We start from the raw sequence: 26286 nt of genomic DNA, 5'->3' as shown, positions 1-26286 counted from the left end.
TTTGCATTGTCTAAAATAAGTTATTGATTAAATGCATTTTATCATGTCCAAGATTTCACCAACATTTCCAGCTATACTTTTAACAGTACATATCTGGACTGAAATTAAAAAAAAAAATTGTGCCACAATATCATGCATTTGTCTGTTTATAATCCAAGTTAAAAACGTGTTCAAATAATCTTAGTTGACAAGGCAAAGCCTAAAACCCAAATTCTCTTTTTCTGGTTTTTAATATGTAACCTGTTATTCCTAAAATTTTCATGTGTCACATATTTTACATCGCATATCCCTTGCAATGCTTAAATCACTGGAATAATAGCACCATAAATAAATCATTGTTTAATTTATAGTTGCATATGAAAACCTCCACCAGTAGGGATAAATGGATTTTTGCAATATACCGAATCAAGACATTGGGTACCACTCCTCCAGCCAGGAATGAATGCAAGTGTTTGTGTATTAAAATGGAAGAGGGATGGGGCAGTGTGACGGTGGCTCAGTGGCAGAGTTCTCGCCTGCCAAGCTGAAGACCCAGGTTTGATTCCCAGTGCCTGCCCATGCAAAAAAAAGGAAAGAGGGTTTTATGTCCCAACTCCATCTATATTTAATTATCATTAAAATATCTAAGCTCTAGGTCTATAATGAACAATAATCATTCTGTTTGTCTCATGAAAGGCTTTACTTTTGAAATTCTCCTAGCTCAATGTAATTTAAAATAGACTTTATTTAGAACCGTTCTAGATTTACAGAAAACTTAAGATGGTACAGGGAGTACCATGTACCCCCTCCCCCAGATACCCCTATTACAAATATCTTACATTAATAGGGTACATATGCTACAATAATGAACCAATATAGATACATTTTGATTGACTAAAGTCCATACTTTATTTGCAGTTCCTTAGTTTTTCCCTAACATCCTTTTTGTCTTATGATCCAACCTAGGGCACCATAGGACATTTACTTTTCTTGTGTCCTTGGGCTCCTTGTGGCAATGACAGATTCTCTGACTTTTCTTGTTTTGGTTGACCTTGAAAGTTTTGAGGGGTATTGGTCTGATTTATTATAACTTACCCCTCACTGGAGTTTGAAGTTTTTCTCATGATTAGACTGAGGTTATGGGTTTGGGGGCTGTCATTTTCATAAGGGGAATTAGAATGCTCACAGATTAGCAACATCTAGACTTTAGCAAACTGTTGCCACAGACATAACTCAGGTATCATTTTCAATACTGTGACTATACTGTATGGTTAGCAGCAGAAAAAGATAGTTTTGAGGAAAGAATATGATGGTAAAAAAGACTGGCTTTTAAAAAGTAACTTAAGAGGTATATAACACCACAAAGACAGCAAACCATAGTTATTTGAATTTGCTTTCCCAAATAAACATGCTGTTTATGAATTAAAATTACTATGATAGCAAATCAGAGAAAAACGCATAAATAATTCATAGCTAGTTCAACTCCATATATTCTCAGAGGTAAAATTTGGGACTCATGAAACTAAATATATTGCTCAAGGATATCTATGTTTTCAAGGGATGATGCCACTTGTCTACTCAATAAACAACAGATAAACATTGTGCTGGATTCCCTAGCCTATGTGTCAAAAACAGGCTGTTTTAAATCCTAAGAACATTTATCCCAGGCATAAAAGTTTGAGGGTTCTCAAACTTTAAAATATGAATAGAATCAACTGGAGGGCTTGTTCAATCCCAGACCATGGCTGGGGTGGCAAAGGAAAGGAGTTGGGGGGTGGTGGGGGGCCAGCATCTCCAGCGGTTTCTAATACAGTAGGTCTGGGAACTGATACCGAGTTCCCAGTTGTTGGTGATGCTGCTGGCCCAAGGACCACTCCATGAAAACCCCTGCTTTCGAACCCACAAGAAGCTACATTTATTAGGTGCTACTATGGTGTTTAAATGCTTACGTTCATTACCTTATTTAACTAGGTACAGCATCCTATCAGGTAGGACAGTTTCTTTTACAAATGCGGAAGCTAGAGCTCAGACAGACCCAGGAACCCTCCTGGAGAGACAACGGGAGTAGGTGGCCAAACAATTCCGACCTCCTATCCGCGTCAAGCCTCTTATTAAGGAAGGAAACAGTAAGCTCATTACAAGACTAAGCGTAAAGATGCGGGATGGTTGCCTCGGTTTGATAGGGTGCTGTAAAAGGACAGCTATTCTTCCTCAAAGTTGGGCAATGCGGGATCACGGAGAGGACGCCTTTTTTTCTGTACTTGTGAAATAGCCAAGGGTGGTGTGGGTTAAACAAGAAGGGAGGAGCGTGTGTATACTATGGCATGGCGCTGAATGCTCCTTAATTACTTTTTATTTTATTATTCATTACAGAAAAACATACGTTTAAATAAAACAGTCCATAATAGAATAATCTCATTTACGTTTGGGCGTGCCGCGATGTCCTCCCGCCGCACTCCAGCGTCCAGCGCCCCTGACCCGTAAGCCGGAAGGTCTCTCCACGGCGCTCTGGTGATGACCAAACTGCGTACCTCCCCGAACAAGGCAGATCCAAAGCAGGGACATCACACAAACAAAAAAGGCGACTTAGAGCTTAAGAAAGTTTTACAGTAGACTGCCAACCGAAGTGACCAGTAGTATAAATTTCTGGCACCCTCTGTTACACAGTACATAAAAAAGGACACTGAGGCACGCCCAGATTATTGGACTGCAGACTTAGTGTCACCGAGGTCCCCCTACTGCACATCTCTATTAGAACAAACATTGTACATAAGTTTCCTTTTAAATCTCTCCATAGATTTCCACTTAACACTGTTATTCAAACCATAATGTTAAATTTTATTTAAATAAGAATTAAATAAACTACCCAATATGCTGATTTTCATATCACAAAACGCAAGTATTTGAAATCACAACTTCCTGGTGGTATACTGGATGCATTGGTTCCTTAAACAATACTAACAAGCACACTTTTAAGAATATATTTTCATCTATCGGATAGGTAAAGCTTTATTAAATGGTAAACACTTTTAATAGTACAGAAATACAAGTTTCAAAAACAATTACATTCAGAAGATCTGCTGTTCAAATAATATTTTCTCAAAACCAGGTGGAGGAGTATGATAAAATTCACTGAACTGGCAATCCAAAATTGCACTGTCATCAACTAAAGGATAGAAAAAGAAAGAAAAGAAATTAGAGGCAAATATCTTTGTTTGAATGAATACATAATTATAAAACAGACTGTTTCCATAATACCATAATATTAATAGGCAAAAAGAATAAACACAAATGCTTTCCAGACTACAAAATATGAACCTTTTGGGTAAAAACAGGCACAACAAAAAACCAAAATCTGTCTATCAAAAAGACTTGAAAGATAGATATCAAAATATTATTAATCTTTAATGCTGTGAATACGGATAATTTAAATTTCCTTATTTGCCTGCCTGTATTTTCTCAATTTTCTACAATTAAGATGTATTATTTAAAAAAAAAGTTTTATTTTGAATTTTAACAAATGGTTACAATGAATGCAAGGTACTGGTAGCAGGGTGGCATATGGGAATACTGTATCTTACTCATAATCATTCTATAAACCTACAACTTCTCTAATAAATTTCTTAAAGGAAAAAAGTTTTATTCTGGAAAAAATTACAGATTCACAGGAGTGGCAAAAACAGCATGTATACCCTCCTCCCAGCTGCCCCCAGTGATAACATCTCACACAACTAGAGGACAATAAAGAAACCAGGAAGCTATTAAATAGATATCACCTTTTTAGTTAAGGTGTAATAGAGAGACTGGAGGGAACTGCCTGAAAATGTAAAGCTGTGTTCCAGTAGCCATGTTTCTTGAAGATGATTGTATAATGATAAAGCTGTCACAATGTGACTGTATGATTGTGAAAACCTTGTGTCTGATGCTCCTTTTCTCTACCTTATCGACAGATGAGTAAAACACATGGATTAAAAATAAATAATCAGGGGAACAAATGTTAAAATAAATTTAGTAGATTGAAATGCTAGTGATTAATGAAAGGGAGGAGTAAGGGGTATGGTATGTATGAATTTTTTTCTGTTTTCTATTTCTTTTTCTGAATTGATGCAAATGTTCTAAGAAATGATCATGATGATGAATATACAACTATGTGATGATATTGTGAGTTATTGATTATATGCCAAGAATGGAATGATCATATGGTAAGAATGTTTGAGTTTGTATGTTTTATGTTGAATAATTTAAAAAATAATTTTAAAAAATTTTAAATAAATAAATCAATAATAATAACAAAGAAACCAGGAAGCTGATGGTGGTACAAGATGGTAACTAGACTGCAGGCTGTTTACAGAGTTTACCAGCTTTTACATGCACTTGAGTATGTGTGTGTGTAAGTGTATGTATAGTTCTGTGCAATTTTACTCTCCCTAAGTAGAAAGACAATAAACAGAATGGGAGAAAATATTTGTAAACCATGTCTGTGTTTAATATTCAGAATTTATAAATAACTATAATTCAACAAGAAGACAAACAACCCAATTAAAAAATAGGTGAAGGACTTAAATAGACATTTCTCCAAAGAAGATAGACAAATGGCCAGTGAACACATGAGAAGATGCTTGATGTCACTAGCCATCAGAGAAATGAAAATGAAAATCAATGAGATACCACCTCACTCCCACTTGCGTGGCTATTAAAAAAGTGGAAAATAGTAAGTGCTGATGAGGATACAGAAAAACAGGAACCTTGTACATTGTTGGTGGGAATGTAAAATGGTGCAGCCATTATGGAAATCAGTTTGGAGATTCCTTAGAAATTTAAGTACAGAATTATCATATGACTTGGCAATCTCACTCTAGGTATATAGCCAAAAGAATTGAAAACAGGGACTTGACCATATATTTGTACACCAATGTCCATAGTAGCATTATTCACAGTAGCCAAAAGGTGAAAGAAACCTAAATGTTTATCAGCTGATGAGTGGAAAAACAAAATGTGGTATAGACACACATGGAATATTAGTCTTAAAAAGGAATGAAGTTCTGATACACATAACAATGTGGATAAACCTAAAAGACATTATGTTGAGTGAAATAAGTCAGACACAAAGGGACAAATATTGTATGATTCCACTTATATAAAACAGCTAAATTATGTAAATGTAAAGCAACAGAAAGTAGAGTACTGGTTACTAGGAGAAAGGGAGAGAGGAATAAAGGGTATTGGGTTTCTGTTTGAGGTAATGGGAAGAATTTGGTACCAGATAGTGGTGAGGGTCATTAATTCCACTGAATGGTATGCTAGGAGTGGCTGAGATGGGAAATTTTATGTTGTATATATGATGGCACAATTTGAAAAAAAGAGCAACTAAAGAAACATGACAATTAAATGCATGCAATGCATGAACCTGGATTGTATCTAATAATGACAGAAAAAGGCTCAAAAGGGCAATTCTGGGACATATAAAAAACTGGAATATAAACTCTGTATCACTGTTAAATTTTTTGAACTTGATAATTGTACTCAAAGTGGCTACAAAAATTAATATCTTTCTTCTCAGGGAATGTACATGAAAGTACCTACTCACAAATGTTTAGAAAACTGATAGACTAATGGATCGATAGATAAGATGATATAGAAAATGTGGCAAAATGTTAAAATTGGTAGAATTGGGTATCTTGGTGAGGGGAGGTGGCGATGTTGAAGTTTTCTAAATGGGTTTCGTATTATTTTTGCAATTGTCCTGTAAGTTTGAAATTACTTCAAAATTAAAAATTTAGGGAATAAAAAGTAACTACTGCCATACAGTTTCTCAAAAGTTAAACATAAAACTATGTGAGCCATTCCTGGCGCCTACCCATGCAAAAAAACAAACAAACAAAATAAAACCTATATGACCCATCAATTCCATCGTTAGGTACAAGAGAAATGAAAACATATATCCATACAGATTTAAATGTGAATTTCATAGCAACATTATTCACAATTAAAAACTGGAAAAAAATCAATGTGGCACATCCACAAATGAGTATTACTCATTAATAAAAAGGAACAAACTACTGACCCGTGCTACCACATGCATGAACCTTGAATATGTTCTGCTGAGTGAAATAAGCCAGATACAAGAGATCACATATGATTCCATTTATATGTAATGTCCAGAAAAGGCAATTTCATAGAAAGTAGATTAGTGGTTTCTTAGCATTGGAAGTATGAACTGTGATGAACTATAAACTGGCATAAGGGAGCTTATTGCAGGGTTGAAAATATTTTAAAGTTCATTCATTCATAGTGATAGTTGCACCACTCAGTAAAATTACTAATAATCATTGAATTGCATATGTGAAGTGGGTGAATTTTATGATATGAATGTAATTCTGATCAAAATCCTAGCAGACTTTTCTGTAGAAACTGGCAAACTGATTCTAAAATTCATATGGAAATGCAACAGACCAAGAATAGCCAAGACAGCTCTGAGAAATAACAAAGTAGGAAGGCTAATACTACCTGGTTTCAAGACTTCATAAAGCCACAATAAACAAAACTGTGTGGTACTGGCATCAAAATAGACAAATTAATCAATGGACAAAAACAAGAATCTAGAAATAGGTTCACAAAAATATGGACAACAGATATTCAACAGAGGAACTAAAGCAATTCAGTGGAAACTCAACCTGTCTGGATAGCTCATTTAAACAATGGAAACACAGGGAGCCCAGAATAAGAACGAGGGCCTTTAATCCTGTATAGCTTAATATAATGCCTGCATACATCCTAGAATATATTAGGCAGATAAACAAAAAGTATTGGCAAAGTCCATTAAAGGTTGGGAGAAAGAATATGGAACTTTTAAACTTTACCCTGAGGGAATCCCTTAATACTGTGTCAAGCATTAGGGACACCCAAATAAAATAGGCCAAGCCCTTGATCTTGAGGCTTGCTCTTGTGAAGCTTATGTACATAGCAGGGAAGCTTAGCATACCTGTAAGTATGCTTGAGAGCTACTTTTGGAGGACCTCTTTTGTTGCTCAGAAGTGGCCTCACCTTCTCTAAGCCCAACTTTGCCAGTGAAATCCCTGCCCTCCTTCCTACATGGGACATGACATGCAGGGGTGAATGTCTCCCTGGCAGTATGGGAGATGACCCCGAGGGATGAGTCAGGCCCTGGTGCCATGGGATCAGCAATGCCATCCTGACCAAAAGGGGGAAAATAAGTGTAACAAATAAAATGTCAGTGGCTGAGAGAGTTCAAATAGAGTGGAGAGCCTACTCTGGAGGCCACTCTTATGCATGCTTCAGTTAGACACTGCTACCTATCATAACTTGCCAACCCCCAACCAAAACTATTCCAGCCAATCCTAAAGAACACCTAGGGCAATATATAAGATTGTACAAAGGTTCCATGCACTAGGGAAACTTTCTTGAAAACTACAATCTCCAGATGGGTTCCTGGACAAGATAAATCCTAAAACCTAGACAGTCCAGACTCTCCAGAACATCAGCTAAACCAATCTCCTTACCTCATATTAAAGACAGCCCTTTTAACATGAAAAAGTTAGAATGGGCACAGCCCTAATACCTCTAAAGAGAGAGATAGAAAGATCAAAGTTGATGGTGGAGTTATACAGAGAAGGTAGGTTTTAACAAATGAGTGTAATTGCTGAATCATTATATTGATATTTCTTTTAGTCTCCAGTATCTTAGAGCAGTTAGAAGTAAAAACCTAAAATTGTGGAATTGTAACCCATACCAAACTCTGAAACCTGTTCTACAACTAATGTGGTGATATGCTTTCAAATTTATTGCTTTTTTGTATATATGTTATTTTTCACAAAAAGTCAATTGTGATGATAAGAAAAATATTCATACCTTCTAGTCTCCAATGTTCTGGAGCAGCCAGAAGGAAAAATCTGAGATGATAGTATGACAGCATATGACAAACTCTGGGATCTGTCCTATAACTACCTGTTGAAGAGTGCTTTGAAAAGTACTGCTTTTTTCTTTCTTTGCTTTGTATATATATTATATTATACAATAAAATTTTAAAAAAAGTTCAGTGGAGAAAGGATATTTTTTCAATAAATGGAACTTGCACAACTAGACATTAATATGCAAAAAAGTAAACTTAGTACATACCTCACAACCACATATAAAAATTAACTCAATTATGCAGCAATAAGATGGAATAAGTTCCTGAGGCACAAGACAATATGGATGAGGACATAATCCTCAGTGAAATAAGCCAGACACAAAATGACAGCTACTGTAAGATCTCAATGTTATGACTCTGGTAAAGATGCAATGTCAAGTCTCAGGCAAGCCGCACGAGTTGCTCTGAATAATAGACCAAGAAGTGATAGGCTCCCAGAAGGAAAGTCACTGTGATAGCCTCTGAAATTCTTCTTCTCCAGTACGATCAGGATGAAGATTTGGTGACAGAAGGGTAATATGGTGCTCTCCTCCCCAAATTTTCCTCCCTCCTCCCCCCTTCTTCCCTTCCTCCTCTCTCTTTTCTTTCCTCTTTTTCTTTTTTTCTTTCTCTTGATCTATTTCTTTTTCTTCTCTAAAAATTTTAAATTAAATTAAATTAAAAAAAAACCTCAAAGTGTAATACAGATCTAAATGTAAAACCCCAAGCTATAAAACTTTCAGAGGAAAACATAGGAGAAAAGTCTGTTGATCTTGAGCTAGGCTGTGATTTTTTAGATAACATACCAAAAGCAAGATCCAAAAAAGAAAAAGTAAAAAACAATAAACTAGACTTTATCAAGTCACAAATAGGGAAAAAGTATTTGCAAATCTTTTATATCTGATAAAAAGAGCTGTACCCAGAATATGAAAAGAACTCTTAAAATTCAGTGATAAGCAAACTAACAACTCAAATAAAAAATGATGGGTGGGCCACAGTGACTTAGCAGGCAGAGTTCTCGCCTGCCATGCCAGACACCCAGCTTCAATTCCCGGTGCCTGCACATGCAAAAGATCTCAACAGATACTACACAAAAGAAAATAACATGGATGGCAAATGAGCCCAACTGTTGGCAAGGATGTGGAGGTAATGGAACCTTCATACATTCCTAGTGGACATGCAAAATGGAACAACCACTTGGGAAAACAGTTTGATAATTTCCTAAAAAGTTAAGCACACATCTACCTTATAATCCAGCCAATCCACTCCTAGGTATTTAGTCAAGAGAAAGGAAATGCATATTTCCATACAAAGACTCGTATGTGAATGATATAGTGGCTTTATCTGTAATAGCTGATGGACATTTGAAAACAGTCCAAATGTCCATCAGCAAGGTGAAATGATAAACAAATTATAATATGCTCACATAATAAAACACTACTCAGCAATAAAATGGAATGAATTATTGAGACATGCCACAATGTGGATGAATCTTAAAACAATTAGAGCTGAAGGAAAGAAGCCAGACCAAAAGAAGTATACAAGTTGTATTATTCTGTTAATGTAATATTCCAGAAGATTCAACTAATCTGTAGTGGCAGAAAGCGGATCAGTGGTTGCCTGGCAGGGGATGGGGTGGGGAGAGGCGAGCAGGAAGGGACAGTCATCATCCCCTGGGGAAGGATGTGGTTGTGACGGAGGCCCAGTCTGGGCTCCTAAAATCATCTATTCCTTGTCCTAAGTGGCAATAATGTGGGTGCTCACTTGTTAAACTGTACACATATGTGCAGTGCACACTTCTGTATGTGTGTTTCATAATAAATGGGAAGAAAAGGTAAGTGCTGGACATGACATTCATGAAGTCACTAGTGGTTAGGGTGGTTTCAAAGAAGTGGGGGTGATGGCACCCAGATGGGGTGGAAGAACAAGTGGACGATTTAAAAAAGACAGTGGATACAGGCTAATCTATTAGAAATGTGGCCATATAGAGGAGGGTAAATAAGTTACAGGGAGAATTTTGGGATAGGAGAGACTCCAAATGCGTACAGGCACATTAAAAAGAGAGAGACTGACGACAGCAGATACAGAGGAAATAACTGACAAAGTGAAGTTTCAGGGCTGGCAGAGTTTGACATGAGACCACAGAGAGAGGAGTTAGTTTTAACCGTGAGGAGTCCAGCTCCTCTGAGTGGGATGGAAAGGAGGCAGGATGGGAGTAAATCCAGAAATGCTTCAGGAGGGCAAGGGAGGGGCACTGGCATTCACTGCTGACAGCCTGCCTCTTTATAAAGCAGAAGGCAAGATCGTCTGTGGACACAAGGAGGGAATTTAGAAGCATAGCAAAGTATGGGAATGTGGAATGAAACGAAGTTAGAGAGACATGAAAGAACTGCCAATAGACACTGAGAGTTTAGACGTGGCTGAAAGGTATAACTCTGCATGGAGATTTCCTAGTATTATGCAGTTTTTTTCTCCACAGGGTGTGCGCAAGAACAGACAAAATGAATGACCAGACTGATCTAGGATTATGGAGGACAAAGAGGAAGGGAATTAAAGTTTAGAAGTTTAATTTTTACATTTCTAGTATCAGGCCATTAAAATATTTGGATTAACTGGAAGAATTTATAGATTTTAATTTATGAAATATTAATTTACTACATATAATTTGCTATATATAACTTTACCATATTAAAGATAATGCTGCATCAAAGAAATAACTTAGAATAATAATTTTCTGTGTTCTAATCACTTATACAACTCATTCCACTGAAGTTTATTGTGTTTCTAAGGATAAAGTATTTAAAATATCAAGCTACATTTCCATTTACTTAAGTAAATAAAGTGCTTCTAGGTTTACTTAATATGCAAGAAAAAGAACGTAAATCTAGTTTAAAAATACATTTTTACACTGCAAAGACAGAAGTAAAAAAAAATCACAGAAAAAAACTTTTTAGAAGAAAAAGATATAAGAGAAAATCTTAACTAAAAAGTAAAGTTCAAGCTTTTGTTGCTATTATATTATTAAATATTTACATTTGGTATTGTATACTTTTCTTTACATTCCAGTTTGACATCACTAATATTACTACATTTATAGTAAGCTACTACAAAAAAGTTATTAGTTTTATTATGGCCTAAATGTAAGAAACTTAAATAATTATTTTTAGACCTAAAACCATAGGTCTAAAAATGAAAAGTCATATGCCTGTCGCTTTAAAGTTGAAAATATAGGAAAGTAGAATAGAATGTAAGGCCTTGTGACTATGTCTTTTTAAAAAAGGGAGACTTTAATTTAGTTTGAAATGCTAGTGATAAATGAAAGCAAGGGGTAAGGGGTATGGTATGTATAATCTTTTTTTTTCTCCTATCGTTTTATTTCTTTTTCTGTTGTCTTTTTATTTCCTTTTCTGAACTGATGCAAATGTTCTAAGAAATGATGAATATGCAACCATGTGATGATATTGAGAATTACTGATTATATATGCAGAATAGAATAATATGTTAATGTTTTTGTTTGTTCTTAATTTTTTAAATTAATAAATAAATTTTTTAAAAAAAGGGAGACTTTAAAGAGATCCATAAAATACTTATGGATAAAATTACATAACGTCTGGTTTCAAAATCACCCCTGGAAGAGAGGTGCAGAATGGCAAGAGCCCGGAGAATAAGGTGACACCTGGGGGCTCCAAGCTGGTCAGTGTGTGAAGCTGGGTAATGCGTACGTGAGGGTTCATTACACTATTCTCTTTAATTCTGGGTACGCTTGTGGTTTTCTATAGTAAAAAATTAAAATAAGTAGGTGGTTATAGAGCCATATCCCAAGTAACCCAGTTCTCGGGTCTGAACATTCATGAAGGGGCACACTCGTACGGAAACTATAGTACTTATACACACATGCTGTCAAAAGCAAAAAATCAAAATGACCCTGCTCGAAGTCTGGACTGCTGTTGAAGAACTTTAACACCTAGGTAACTTTATAAAGATAATTCATGCTCAATCTATATGAAATCCCCATGCCCAGTTCTAGAGTCTTCTTTACAATTATACTTCCTGGTCATCTCAGCTTTCCTTATAACTGGCAGAAAGATGCTTATAAATTCAGGAAAAGCCTTTTGGAACCCTCTAGAATAAAATACTAGATGATTAAAAGGGAATATGGTTATTGCATATTTAAGCACAATCACCGCATTTGACAAGTTGCTTTTTAATATACAGCAAGAAAAATCTACCCTTTATCCTGCAAAGTGGGACTGTGGCATCCTACTCAGTACACGTCCTATAAAAAGGGTCTTATTAACAACTTGTCCAGACTTCTGAATGACAATCACAAGGTTAAGAAAAAGTTAACCTATATCTAATAACACATGAGAAGTATTTTGGCTTACCATAAACAACTGGATACACTGTCCCTCGTATACCTGATGCTGGACAATGCATATTTTTTCCATTCAAATATACATTTAGTTCCACATGGTCATATGTAATACCCTATGAAGGAAAAAATAATTTAAGTAAAAAATATAAATGTTCCATAAGAACTGGAATAGTGAGAAGACACTGGTTGGAAAGCATGGAAATGCAAAAAACTGACTAAGCAAAGGGTCACAATAGCTTTCATTAATGGTTTACAATTTGGTAGAGTTCTACTTGAACTGAGCAAAAAAATCTAATAGGGGAGGTAAGATCCCAAGAGGCCACACTGGAGGTAAAACAAGTATTATTACTATATTCATGAATGTGTTCATACACATAACATATTACACCCAGAGCATCTGGATGTTATACTTTAAATACTAAGATGATATAAGTACCACCGAGCATGGACAAAGGCGTTTTAAACTCAGACAGAAAACACGACCCTTTCTGCACAGAACATGATCTTGAGAACCAATGAAGCCTTCACCATTAGGGCCTGCTACCTGTCCCATCACTGGTTTCAAATTGTGAAGAAACGTCCTTATATGACTTATTTCCAAAAAGAAATCATACATTTCCATATCTCTTTACCCTGATTTCAACTATGTCAAGTATATTACAGAGGTAAAACTACATTTGCAACTTAATTATGAAAACTGGTAATTAGGATACAAGTTGAAAAACAGAAAACCAATAGCTAAAAGATTCCAAAAAAAAAAACAGTGGGATGAAAATATATTACTTTGAACACTATTGATGGTATAAAAATCACAATCAAGTTGATTAGTAATCCTAATTGTTGTGATTAAAATACTGGACAAACACTTAGATATCCATGTTTAATCTACCAAGCATTACTCTGGGCACTTTGTATTTACTCAATTAATCTTTACAACAAGATAGGTTTTATCATCATCCCCACTTCACAGATGAGGGAGTTAGCACAGGGAGGTTAAGTAATTCACCTAAGGTTGCACAGCTAGAATGTGGCAGATGTGGGAGTTAACCTCATGTGGCACAGCTTCAGAATACTTTCTCTGAACCTCCATGCCACCCTATCTCCCCTTCAAACTTCACAACAGTCACTTACTGATGGAAAAGAGAAATCTTCCTTCTAAATAAGAACGAATAGATGGTAGAGATCTTTCAACAGAGAAATCATCACAGACAAAGAAGCAAGCCACTTCAAGGATTTATGCCTGTGGATAAATTATATAACCTCAAAAGCGCCTCAACAAGTAGAAAGAGCTCCTACAAGTCTTCACTCCCTTCCATTAAGGAATAATGGAAAAGATAAACTGCACATGGACTGCCTTTGTTCCCTTTAGTTCATGTATTTAAATATAATAATAAAGGTAACTGTTAGCTAGGAGTAGCTTTTTAAATGAAGAAATCTGTTTTTATTTTAAAAACAAAAATATAATTCCATTAAAACAAAGTGCTACTCTCTCTATCAGAGTGGCAGGCGGTATTTAGGCACACTTCACCGCCTGGTGGCAGCAGAACCTACTACAAGCAAGCACATCTTAAACCCTGAACTAACAGCAAAATCCCAATACCAAAGAAGGAAAAGAAACAGGAAGTGAGAGCACCAGCAGAGTTCAGTTCAAGTATGTTCCAACTTAATCTGTCCTTTTATACATGAACTGATACTAAAAACTGATACTAAAAAATCCTATGTGGTCTGTGTGTTTCATCAATAACTGGATCCAGATTTAGGGAACAACCTTGAAATTAGACTGGATAATCTCAGCACCACCATATACAAGAAGTTATTTCATTTGCCCTAATCTGTAAAATGGGGAGAAGAACATGACTTATCTGACAGGGTCATTTATGAAGATTAAACACTAATCTGGCCAGCCACTTAGAAAAGGGCCTGACCTATAACAAAAGCTAGATAAGTTTTTGCTAGCATTATTATTACATAGGATGTTTATGAAATATCTCTAAAATTACACTGCAAAGCACAATTTATAATGGAATTTACACTTTTCCAGGTTTTACAGAAGAGGAAAAACCAAGCCTAAGCAGTTTCGTGCATGCACTCTTGGTGCGGCACTCTCTGCTGGGACTGTATGACTAGTTCATGAAGCAAATCCTTTGGCAGGATGTTCCAAGCTAGTTTTTCTTGATTCTTTCTCAGAGAATGGTATATGTCAGAACACATGGGGATATTTTTTTCCCATTTTATAATCTATTCTACTTCTCCCATGCCACTGTAAAACAGTGTTTGAACTGAGAAGATTAAGTTAATACAGCAGGTTTAGTTTGTTAATGCTGCTGGAAATGCGATATACCAGAAAAGGTTTGGCTTTTATAAATGGAATTTAAGTTACAAGTTTATAGTTCTAAGGCCATAAAAATGTTCAAACTAAGGCATCCAGAAAACGATACCTTGACTCAAGGCTGATGACATTTGGGGTTTCTCTGTCAGCTAGGAAGGCTGCTAGCTTTCTCTTGGCTTTTCATTTCGTATGGCTTCCCAGGAGTGTTTTCTTTCTGCATCTCCACAGGCCTCTGTGTCAACTCTGAAGCTTTTTCCAAAATGGTGCCCTCTTAAAGAGCTCCATAAGCAGATCAAGACCCACCTTGAAGGGGCAGCGTCACATCTCCACAAAAACCACAAAGTCCAAAGATCCACCCACAATTGGGTGGGTCACATCGCCATGGATAATTTAATCAAAAGATCTCACCCTAAATAATAGGTCTGTTGCCACAAGATTGGATTAAGAAAAAGAAAATGTTTTTTCTGGAGTACACAACAGTCTCTCACCAGCACAATGACGTTTTATACTTTCCTTGACTCTGCCTGTATTTCATCTTATTTAATACTCCTTATAATTTCAGAATGGGCATGAAAACGCAACGTCTAATTTAATAATGCTGACAAACTAAAAGTGACTTTACTAAGCCTGTTGATTTGTGGTGTCACAGTGAACAAAACATAAGGCAATAACAACACATGGTAGAAATTCAGTGCTTCAACAAAGAAAAGCATTTGTTACTAATTAGCCTTATGTCTGAATTTCAGGTTTTGGTGTAAACAGGTTGACAGTATCATCTTAACTTCAAGATTCTCTTTCAAGAAATAACCATTTGAATAAGGATGGTTCCTATTATGGATATCTGGCAATGATCAACAAATACAGAACTAACTACTCCAAAAGATGAACAGGGAAAAGCTGATTTTAAAAATAATTCATGTCTTTCATTTCCTGTTTTTCTTTAGTCAATTTAGAGAAACATTTTTTAAAAGATTAAAAATTAACTGCCATTCAGTTGAATCATTAAATTGATATCTCTTTTAGTCTCTAGTATCTTAGAGAAGCTAGAAGTAAAAACCTAAAATTATGGAATTGTAACCCATATCAAACTCTGAAATATGTTCTACAACTAATTGTGGTGCTGTGCTTTGAAATTTATTGCTTTTTTGTATATATGTTATTTTTCACAAAAAAAAAGAAGGAAAAAAATTCAATTGTAATGATAAAAAAATATGTAAGCTGTTCTAGTTTGTTAGCTGCCGGAATGCAATATATCAGAAATGGACTGGCTTTTAAAAAGAGGAATTTAATGAGTTGCTAGTTTACAGTTCTAAGGCTGAGAAAATGTCCCAGTTAAAATGAGTCTATAGAAATGTCCAATCTAAGGCATCCAGGGAGAGATACCTTAGTTCAAGAAGGCCGACGAAGTTCAGGGTTTCTCCCTCATCTGAGAAGGCACATGGTGAACACAGTCATAGTTTCTCTCTCATCTGGAAAGGCACATGATGAACACGGTCGGGGTTCCTCTCTCATCCGGAAGGGCACATGGCGAACACAGTCCGAGTTTCTCTCTCGGCTGAAAGGGCATATGGCGAACACAGCGTCATCCGCCAGCTTCTTTTCCTGGCTTCCTGTTTCATGAAGCCCCCCGGGAGGCATTTTCCTTCTTCATCTCCAAAGGTTGCTGCCTGGTGGACTCTGCTTCTTGTGGCTATGTTGCTCTGCTCTGCTCTCTCTGAATCTCCTCATTCTCCAAAATGTTTCCTCTTTTATAGGACTCCAGAAACTTATCAAGACCCACCCAAATGAGTGGAGACACATCATCACCTAATCCAGTTTAACAAACACTCTTGATTAAATCACATCTCCAAGGAGATGATCTGATTACAGTTTCAAACATACAGTATTGAATAGGGATTATTCTGCCTTTACGAAATGGGATTTTGATTAAAACACGGCTTTTCTAGGGGATATACATCCTTTCAAACCAGTACATAAGCCTTCTAGCCTCCTATATTCTGGAACAGCTAGAAGGAAAAATCTGAGAGGATTGTATGGTAGCCCATGACAAACGCTGGATCTGTCCTTAATTACTTGTTGAAAAGTGCTTTGAAAACTATTGCCTTTTTATTTCTTTGCATTGTATATATGTTATACTATACAATAAAAAAAGTTAAAAAAAAAAAAGTATTTCATCTAGCTTCCAGCGTTGAGGAACAGCTAGAAGGAAAAATCTGAGATGGTAGAATAATAGCCCATGACAAACTCTGTGATCTGTTCTGTAACTAGTTGTTGAAGTGTGCTTTGAAAATTATTGCTTTTCTCTTTCTTTGCTTTGTATATATGTCATATTTTACAATAAAAAAATGTTAAAAAAAAAGACAAGCAGCATGAAATAATAATAGTAATAAATTAGGAATATGGGGAAAATACCCCTATGTAAAAATTATGGACAATTGTTAATAGTACTACTTCAATAATCAGTTGTAACAAATGTAACTACTGTTAAAAAATAGTAGAATTACAAAGAAGTAGTATCAATTCCCACAAATTTTCCACATCAATTCAGTGTTGTACATGGGAATCTTGTACTTTATGTGTGATTGCCTGGTAAACCCAAAACTTCTCTAATAAAAATTAAAAAAAAAAATTTAACTGCCATTCATATTTTTTAAATTGCAGAAAAGAGAGATCAGCCCATAATTAAAATTTTCTATTTAAAAAAAAACTCTCTTTCCACGTCTCCATTATTTCCAAAATACTGTCTGTGTATTTCTTTAATTCAATAACCTGGATTTAACTTGCTATGTCATCTTATTATTAAAAACCTTCCCTTATCATTCACAGATTCCTTTCAACTTGATACCAATGCTGAGAACGCAAGATTTGGTAGATAAGGGCATCTTTGCTAAAGGAGTCTTAGGAACCTGCTCTCAATCAACAGCCAATAGCCAGAACTCAGTGGCTAAGTAAGGTTCTCAGGTAACACAATGCAGGTAGAAATATCTGGAAAGGATAGAAAGGGAAACAAAGAAAGTATCTCTGACTTGCATTTTCAACAGTGTAGCTCTAGTGAAGAGCTAAATATCTAAGTGGTAATAAAAATAGAGAACTCTTAACAATATATAACTCTTTCTATCCTTGACTTTCTGAAAAAATTTCTACAATTAAGTCTTAGGATTTTGAGTCCTATTCTTTGAAAAGTTTTGAAAGTGAAGGAAGTTAAATAGGTAAAATTAAGTTTACTGAGGACTAACTCTCCTGATATAATGCTGTAATTCTCTAACAAAGTTCAGAACAAATTAAGTAATGAATGTCAAAATTTTCTCTAAGAAATCTCCATATGCAAAAACATCTAATACCTTCTCATATGTGCATCAGCAAATTTTTAAAATTGTGGGCCAGGGTTTGTCTGATGAGAAGGAAAAAAATGTCGGGCAACGACCGACCTGTCAATAATTCCCCTGAATTGAGATAAGGTCGCGTGCTGATTCTCCCGTCAGTGGCGGCTCTACAAAGCAGCCGGCAGTTGGGGAAGGCAGGTGTTCTCTTTGGAAAATGTATACATCATTAGATCCAATCCTGGTGCTCTGGATTCATACCACAAACTCCTAAGCAAATCTGAAGCTATTAAAAGCAACTCACGTTTAATAATTTTCAGTGGAAAACAACTCCACAAGGACACTCACCACCACATCTCCCTCCTGGGGGAGGCTATTCGCAGGCAGCCTGTTTTTCTCCTCGTTGTTGTGGTACAGGGCTCCGTCATGCCTCATCACCAGGCTGTGCACATCTCGGCCAAGAGGAATCTGATTCAAGTTAACTTTCTGAGTTGCAACTCCAATACCCCAGATTCCTAAAAATATAATAGTTTAAATGCCCCCAAAATCTGAGGAAGACAAATGTGAAAGATGGAGTTACTTTTAAAGAGCACGCAAATAGTTTTTAAAAGAAGTGGTGTATTATCATTACACTATGTTTTGCTAATCTCTGAAAAAATATCTTCATTTAAAAATAGTTTGTAAACCATACTGTGTTCTCTGCAGATGCAGCCAGGTCTGGCAGATCAGAACTGGCCATACTGCCTGGTTTAAAACCTGACTTAGCCACAGCATTTTAGGAAGGTAGTTATTCTCTCTGTCTGTGATCCATGTATACAAATACGCCCACTTTACAGACTACAGAAACAAATAATGAGATAATCCAAGTGCCTGGCACAGAGTAAGCATTCAAAAACATGTTAGTTGTATCATTATCATTATTTTCTAAGACAGATGATTTTTTTTTTAAAGCTGTACATAACATTTAAATGACTTGGAATCCTATTTCTAAAGGAGTCTCTAGGAACCTGCAGGTAGAAATATCTGGAAAGGATAGAAAGGGAAATGGGAAATTACTGTGTATTTTTTCATCTATAATATGTAACAAATAATATATGTCATGATCAGTATCATTTGGAGGAGAAAATGTTAAAGTGTAAAATCATTTTCTTGGCTAATACCTTAAAGTTGGTGAGTTTAATACCTTTTGGTCTAAACTGATTTTTTTAAGTAAGCAGCTTTCTTATTAGCCAAAAAGAATACCTAGGGCTCTGGGTTTTGTCTCATACTGTTTCCTTCTCTGTTTTTAAAAACTTATTATTATTGTTACTATTTTATCAAAATCATTTAGGAGAAATTCTACAAATAAAAGAAGTTTTGAAGACCATGTTGCCAATCCATTAATTCCTCTAGACTGAGTGAGGCCATCAGAAAGTTACATGCCTGGACCTCACTGACCTGGCCTCCTAAATTGGCCATATCCTCCAGAGTGGGACAACTGTGATGGTGATAGGAGGTGATAACACTAATTTTGCAGGCAACAGTTGTAGACACAGTTAAAGGGTCTCTTTACTCCTAAAACACTGTACACACTAATACGTTTTTGTCTTTTTTTAAAAATTATGATATACTTTTGCATGTTCGCCTTAAGATTTCATTGAGGGATCAATGCTGCAAACTCCAACCAAGTATTTTTTCTAGAGATATCATTGAGGATGTCATCCTTTACTTAAGCTCCACATAAAACATTTTTATTTTAGATGTAAGACTCAAGAATACATTGGTGGGCGGTGCTACAGTGGCTCAGTGGCAGAATTCTTGCCAGCCATGTCAGAGACCTGGGTTTGAGTCCTGATGCCTGCCCATGCAAAAATAAAAATAATACATTGGCTTCTCTCAAGAAACTAGCATATTACACTTGAGAAAATTACCGTAACCAGGGACATTCTGCAGCCAATGACCACACTCATTAAAGAGTGTGGAGGGCAGAGTCAAATGTATTCCACAGTTAGGAAAATCAATATTTACACCTACCTTAGAAAACAAATGGCAAAGGAATACATTAAGTCATCCTAACAAGGTGAGGAGCAGAGGGAACCTTTTACTCCACTCTAGCTTTCCAAGTCTGTACCCTCATGACTTATGCAGGACTTTGCTACAGGTTTCTTTATACTCAAAAAACATAACTTCCCCATATACAACATTGCCAGAAGTTTACAATATTCATATAGAACTGCTATATGATTAGAAAGAAACTCCATAAAGAGAAGTACAGACTTTAACCTTTATCAATCTTCTAGATCTGATGGCTGCTTCCTAAGACACTGAATCAGAGTAGCTTAAGAAAAACTCAGGATCATGAGATTGGTTTTATTCTCAGGTAAAACAGCAAAAGCCTACACTTTATATGCTTGACCAAATAAAGGAGTGCATCCCCTTCCACTGTGAATATTTGTGACCTACATCTATTTTTCATACACTTTCTCACCTACAATAGACGCGTGTGAGGCAGAAGGGCAGCTCCTATCATCTCCATTTCAAAGATGAGAAAACTGAAGCATAGAATATTAAATAATTTAACCAGGATCAGGCAAGAAAAAAAAAAGAGGACTTCTAAGTAAAAGTGTGGTGCTTTTTCATTATCTCATGGATCCTTTTCATATATTGAAAATTACTCTTAATTTCGAGAACAGTCAAGACTTTTCCAAGTAAAGTACAAATATACCCACCTGTGGACTGGATTTTGAACTCAAAGTAGCTTTTGTTTTGATGTAAAGGTGCACTGGCTAAGCAACCTCCTGTTCCACAGATTCTTCTTCCATTTTTCACAATGACAACATCCGTGCCTAAACAAAAACGTAGACACTGTGTTTTGTATTTCACATCTCATGATCAAGGTTAAATTGTTTTACTTTCAATTCTGTATACAAGACATAGCAATGCTGTATGTTCTTTGAAATATAGAAAATATTGATAAATTATTTAAAATATTGAGTCACTACAGTTGTAACAGAAAATTTATATTTCATATCTACTTGTGGTAGAAATCTTGTTTAAGTAGGAAGTTTCAAATAAATTGCAATTACTCTGAATTATACTGAATGTTTAAGCTCCTTTTAAGGTAGAACTAGACTTAAAATTTTAGCCAATAAACTAATTTGATGATTTCATAAATCTCTTAATTTAAAGCAAAACATTAATACTTAAATGAAGCTTTGGAAAACTGGTACACTTTTCAATTCAAGCCAAATGAATTAAAACAATCTACTAAAATTTGGCTGGCGATTTACTAAGAACAAGATGTTACATGCAGCGCTTTTGCCAAGGAACTGAACACTACGTGGAATATGGAAAGGAAGAGACATCTCAGTTTCTGAAAAAGCTGACAGTGAATAATGTTAATTTTAGAATCTTAAAAATATTTATTATTAAGATAGGTACTGTCAATCATATTGCAAATATGTAAACAGCATGTTTTAACATCATTAAGTGTACTTTATGGTCATAGAGATTTATGGTTTAACTCAAATCACACTGATACATGGATGACATGTTTAAGAAAAACACGTGTCTCTTGAGAACGTGACCCAAGAGCCAGTTCTTCACCAAATATTGATTGAGGAAAGCAGGACTGTCAGACAACATGAAGTAAGGAATAAGGCGTACTATGGTGGCCCATGATTCTCAAGGTCTGCGGAAGTGTCATGAACAAATCAGCTCTGGGCATGTTAGAACTGATGGGGACCTCCCAAGAGCTTCAAAACAACTAGGGCGTGGGAGGAAAAGGTACTGACAGGGAGGCAGCTTTTTTATTGACTCAGTGCTGAGCTCATATTTAAATGAAATATTATTTGGGACAAACACGTAAGAGGAATGCAACCTTTTCAGTTTCTATCACAATTCTAAGTAGGTTGATTTAAGGGAGTTACTCTCTTAGAGAAGGTAAACCTAAGATCCTAATTATGACTGTGAAAAATGTATTCACATCTACTGTTTCCTAATCTCGAATGTTAAACTCGAAAATCTGGAAAAGTACTTTATAAATAATCTGTATCTGGCTACCCCATAGATTGCCAGTAGTTCCAACTAGAGAGCATCCCAGGGCCCAGCTTCTCACTGGTGGCAAAGACGATGTCACATTTGATACCTAGAAAATATTCAAGAGATAGCTCATAAAGGAATGAATGAGTGAATATGCTGTCGAAGTAGTTTGCAGTGGATGTGTAACACCTGTTTTCTCTTCCCAAGAGACTTCCTCTGCAAATCAGAACAGTTCCAAGGAAGCTGACTCCATCTCTGGATTCAGGGGTACAGCATCTGTCTGGGGTTAATCCAATCAGTGCATCCCATATCTCTTGGCCACAGTGACTGAGTTGGGTACAATCATGTGACCCAAGCCACTATGACCACATAAAGTCTCAGGACTTTTCCAGCACAAACTTAATCAATGTGCTTTTCATATTTTCAACTTAACATCAACTCTTGTTTGAAAAGTACTCCCTCTTCTAATTCCATAAGCTTTTTCTCTCATTTTATTCAGCTTCTAAAATCAGGCTTTTTCTGTGCTTAAAGCTCTTGAGCTTACTGGAGGGCAGGTTAAGGAAAAAACCTCCATGCAGGCAGAATATTGGAGGACGACCTTACAATACTTCATCCAGGTAGCAGCTAAAAGCTGCTGGACAGCTTTGGAGAAAGTAAAAGAGTGGAGAGGGTGCAAACGATGATATGTGCATGGATATTCTCTTCCTCTTGCTGGACCTAAATGAGGAACCCTACAGCCCAGGGAGCTGCTACAAGTTATCATGCAGGCCAGCCGTTGGAAATAAACTGCAGAAAGCAGAGCTTATAGGTGGAAAGACATCCCGTCTTTGGCAGCACTGGGTCTGTCCTGAAGTCAGGGCTGCCTCTGTACTTCTCAGTTATATGAAGCCATATATTTTCTTCATTGTTAAAACAACCCTGCATCGTATTTTGTTTTACTAATTGCAACCAAAAGTATCCTAAGTAAAATATATTTCACAGAATTATGCAAATAAATAGTATTTTCTCTTCACTGGTAATGTTCAGGGGGCCCCCAAATGTACTAAAACTTTCCAACAAGCTTCTATAGTAGCTAACTTATCATGTTGGATGTCATCCTAGGGTGCAAAGTTCATTGAAGTATCAGAAGACCCTCAATAATATATAGACCACTCTATCGCTGGAACCACAGTTCAACTCTGAGCATGGTTTTATTCTCTCTTACTTCCTTATCATTTCTTATCTCCAAGGCATTCTCCTAGGTACTAAGATGTCTTATATAGAAATAAGAATATATTCAAAGAGCATTCTGGGGTGTTTGTAATTCATTAGGGAATTATTTTAAGCTTATTCCACTCCTCTTTATTTAAGCACAAAGATCTATGAGATTTGAGAAGTTTTACTAGTGACAAATACTACTTAGAGAGCCAAATTTGAGTACAGCCAGAACATATAAATGTAGTCAGAGAGTATGTTTTAAGAAATATTAGACATTTCCAAAGAAGTGCTTTCCCTTTCAAAGTATTAGTTGGAAAGTATTCGTCTCTAAAAAGCCAATTCACAAATAAGAGCAGAAGAGATGACATGCATGAAAACACAGTTCAAAAATTATGCCACAGAATATTCCAAGAGCTCCAAAATAGTTTTAAGTAATGCAAGATCACCAAAATAAGTGACAACTCTGAAAGAGACAGTCATTTGTGTATGTAATATATAGATTATTTTCTCTTTAAAAAAGCAATCACATTCTTTAGATTTATTATAACCTTTCACATATCCAAACACATGCAAACTTAATCAATGTGCTTTTCATATTTTCAACTTAACATCAACTCTTGTTTGAAAAGTACTCCCTCTTCTAATTCCATAAGCTTTTTCTCTCATTTTATTCAGCTTCTAAAATCAGGCTTTTTCTGTGCTTAAAGCTCTTGAGCTTACTGGAGGGCAGGTTAAGGAAAAAACCTCCATGCAGGCAGAATATTGGAGGACGACCTTACAATACTTCATCCAGGTAGCAGCTAAAAGCTGCTGGACAGCTTTGGAGAAAGTAAAAGAGTGGAGAGGGTGCAAATGATGAGCTTCTCATGGAGAAGAGAAAAGCCAGAGGAAAGGAATAATCTGGGAGTTGAGAGAGAGAGAGAGAGAGAAGAGCTAAAGGTGATCATAAGCTCCAGGGACTATGTGTATGTCCTTTACTAACATTCCCAGCACCTAAAACAATGCCTGCCACCTACCAGTCACTCAATAAATATCACTTGAGTGATGAGTAAATGAAATGGAAACATTTCTGGGGGAAACTACAGGGTTTGAAAGTCCACTGTCTATAAATGGTGATGGATGAGAAATGACTTAATGAGCCACATATATTTACTATGGTATATGGTTCTATACTACACTTTGGAGACCAAAGAAGTAAACACCCACATACCAGGTAGTATACAATTATCACATTTGTGGTTTTAGCACACGCTATACGAATATAATCTACAAATACAACGGCAGTGTTTCCAGGATTATAAAAGGATCTTGGGCAGGGGAGGGTTTTGCTAGAAATAACAACAACGTCCTGTCCTTCAGATATGAAAGAGATGGGGAAAGTCAAAGGTGCGAAGATGTTTAGAATAGAAAAATCCAAAACAAAGGCAGTACTCTAAAAATTAGATTGGAAAATGTCTCCATCTAGAACCATATTCCAGAAACGTGGAACTATATAGGAAAAGCCTAAAGAAAGAAAAAGAAGGTGCAGGAAGAGGCCACGGAAGGAAGAGGAAGAACGTGAGATGACAAGACAGACGACCCCGTGGAAGTGGAAGGCAAACCCAGCCGCAGAGCGCGGGGCTGCTGTTCACGGCCGAGACCCAGGAGGGCTCGGGCAATGGGCGCCCCTTTCACCCGAGGTGCCCCCGCAGGGCTCGGCGCTGCCGCTGGGTTTTACTGAGAAGGCCAGAGCAACCACTCCCGACAGAACAAGCTCGAGCGGCCCGGGACAGGGCTGGAGACTGGCAGCCCAACGTCCCGGCTGAGCGCAGCCCAGAGGCGGCCGGGGGTCCCCGAGGGGCAGGTCAGAGGCCCAGGCAGCCCCGCCCCGCAGCGCCGTCCGGAGGTCTCGGGGGACCCGCCCGCGACCGGGCCGTTGGATCCCGGCGGGGGCGCCTCACCCATGTGCTGCGTGTCCAGCTGCACTGCCGGCATCTCCTTCAGCGGGATGTGGCCCGTCCCGCCGTCTCGGCAGCACCGCAGGCAGCAGAACACCGAGGCGGCCATAGCGCCGGGCCGCCGACTCCGCCGCCGCGATGCTCGGAGACCGCGGCCACACCGGCCCCCGCCCCGCCTCCGCCCCTCGCCCCAGCGCAGGAGGCTTCGGTGAGGAGCTCTGCGGCCGGGACAGCGACGCCCGAAGCCCGGAGGGCGCAGCACAGGCGGCGAAAGGCCTGACCCCGCGGGACCCGCCGAGGAGGCAGCGGGCGGGGCGGGGCGCGCGGGCGACGGGGGCGGGGCGATCTGGACGGGGCGGGGCGATCTGGACGGGGCGGGGCGAGGGCCACCCGGAACCGATATGAGGTGGGGAGGGGCGTTATTGGGGGGAGAGGAGCGATACGGGGTGGCGGCTGTTCCCCGCACTTCGCCTCAGCTCTGGGTCCTCGCATGTTGTGCTTTCCTAGCTGACCCCCACCCATGATTTTTAAGGGTGGAGTGACAATCGACAAAGATCAGGCTGGGAGAGCGCCACAGCCACAGTGACCCCCGCGGGCTCCTCCCGGGTGCCCTAACCTGACCGCGGAAGTGCTAGGAGAACCTCGTCCCCCCATGGCGGCTGGTTTCTGAGGAATATCCTCAGACCTAAACGGACACGCGCCGCCCGCGGCTCCGCATCAGCGCGGCTGCATTTTGGGTGCCCAAGACGCGGGCTCGCTGGCCTTTGGGGGTGGCCGGGGCCGCCGGGCGGGAGGGCACTTGGACAGTGTCCCGGGTGCCGGGGACAGTGGGCGGGGCGCCTGGGAGGAAGCGGAGGTTGGCCGGGTCCGCGCAAGGCCCTGGTCCCTCCCGCCCGCGTCCTTCCCGGCGTGGGTCCCCGCCTGCCACCGGCTTCCCATGGCACACTCGGGTTGGCCCTGCAGAGGGCCGGGTCTCGGAGTTCTGTTCCCAACCGCGCCCCCATCCTGAAGGGTCCTCGGAAATGGGCGCAGGAGGGTCACTTCGTGTGTAACAGGCGTCTATACAGAACTTTCTAGAGACCCAAGTGCAATACCCCTTCTGGAGGATTTTCTCCACAGAATAAGGAAACTTTTTCAGCTTCCTGGGGCTCATTCCTGTGCAGAAATGGTGTTTTCATTAAAATTCTTAGGAAAGGAATGAAGTCATGAGGCGTGCAAGG

The 26286-nt window shown here is 38.1% G+C and overlaps 1 protein-coding gene across 1 annotated transcript; it reads right to left on the bottom strand.

Annotated features, from left to right (window-relative positions):
• Positions 1-704: 704 nt before the first annotated feature.
• On the bottom strand, positions 705-25362 carry SPRYD7 (SPRY domain containing 7). Its single transcript, XM_077158182.1, has 5 exons — positions 25070-25362; positions 20621-20737; positions 18261-18427; positions 12274-12376; positions 705-3145 (listed from the first exon to the last, which is right to left on the bottom strand). The coding sequence occupies exons 1-5, from the start codon at positions 25173-25175 to the stop codon at positions 3048-3050; spliced, it is 591 nt and encodes a 196-aa protein (XP_077014297.1). The 5' UTR covers positions 25176-25362; the 3' UTR covers positions 705-3047.
• Between the last annotated feature and the right edge of the window lie 924 nt (positions 25363-26286).

Source organism: Tamandua tetradactyla, chromosome 4 (assembly GCF_023851605.1).
Source record: "Tamandua tetradactyla isolate mTamTet1 chromosome 4, mTamTet1.pri, whole genome shotgun sequence".
Classification (NCBI taxonomy): Eukaryota; Metazoa; Chordata; class Mammalia; order Pilosa; family Myrmecophagidae; genus Tamandua; species Tamandua tetradactyla.
This window is presented reverse-complemented; position numbering and strand designations above follow the sequence as displayed.

Coding starts and splice junctions, on each gene's coding strand:
- SPRYD7 (XM_077158182.1), bottom strand. CDS start 25,175: ATGGCCGCCTCGGTGTTCTGCTGCCTGCGGTGCTGCCGAGACGGCGGG. Junction 20,738..25,069: donor GCTGGACACGCAGCACATGG/GTGAGGCGCCCC, acceptor GTTTTTGTTTAG/GCACGGATGTTGTCATTGTG. Junction 3,146..12,273: donor AGTGTATCCAGTTGTTTATG/GTAAGCCAAAAT, acceptor TCTATCCTTTAG/TTGATGACAGTGCAATTTTG.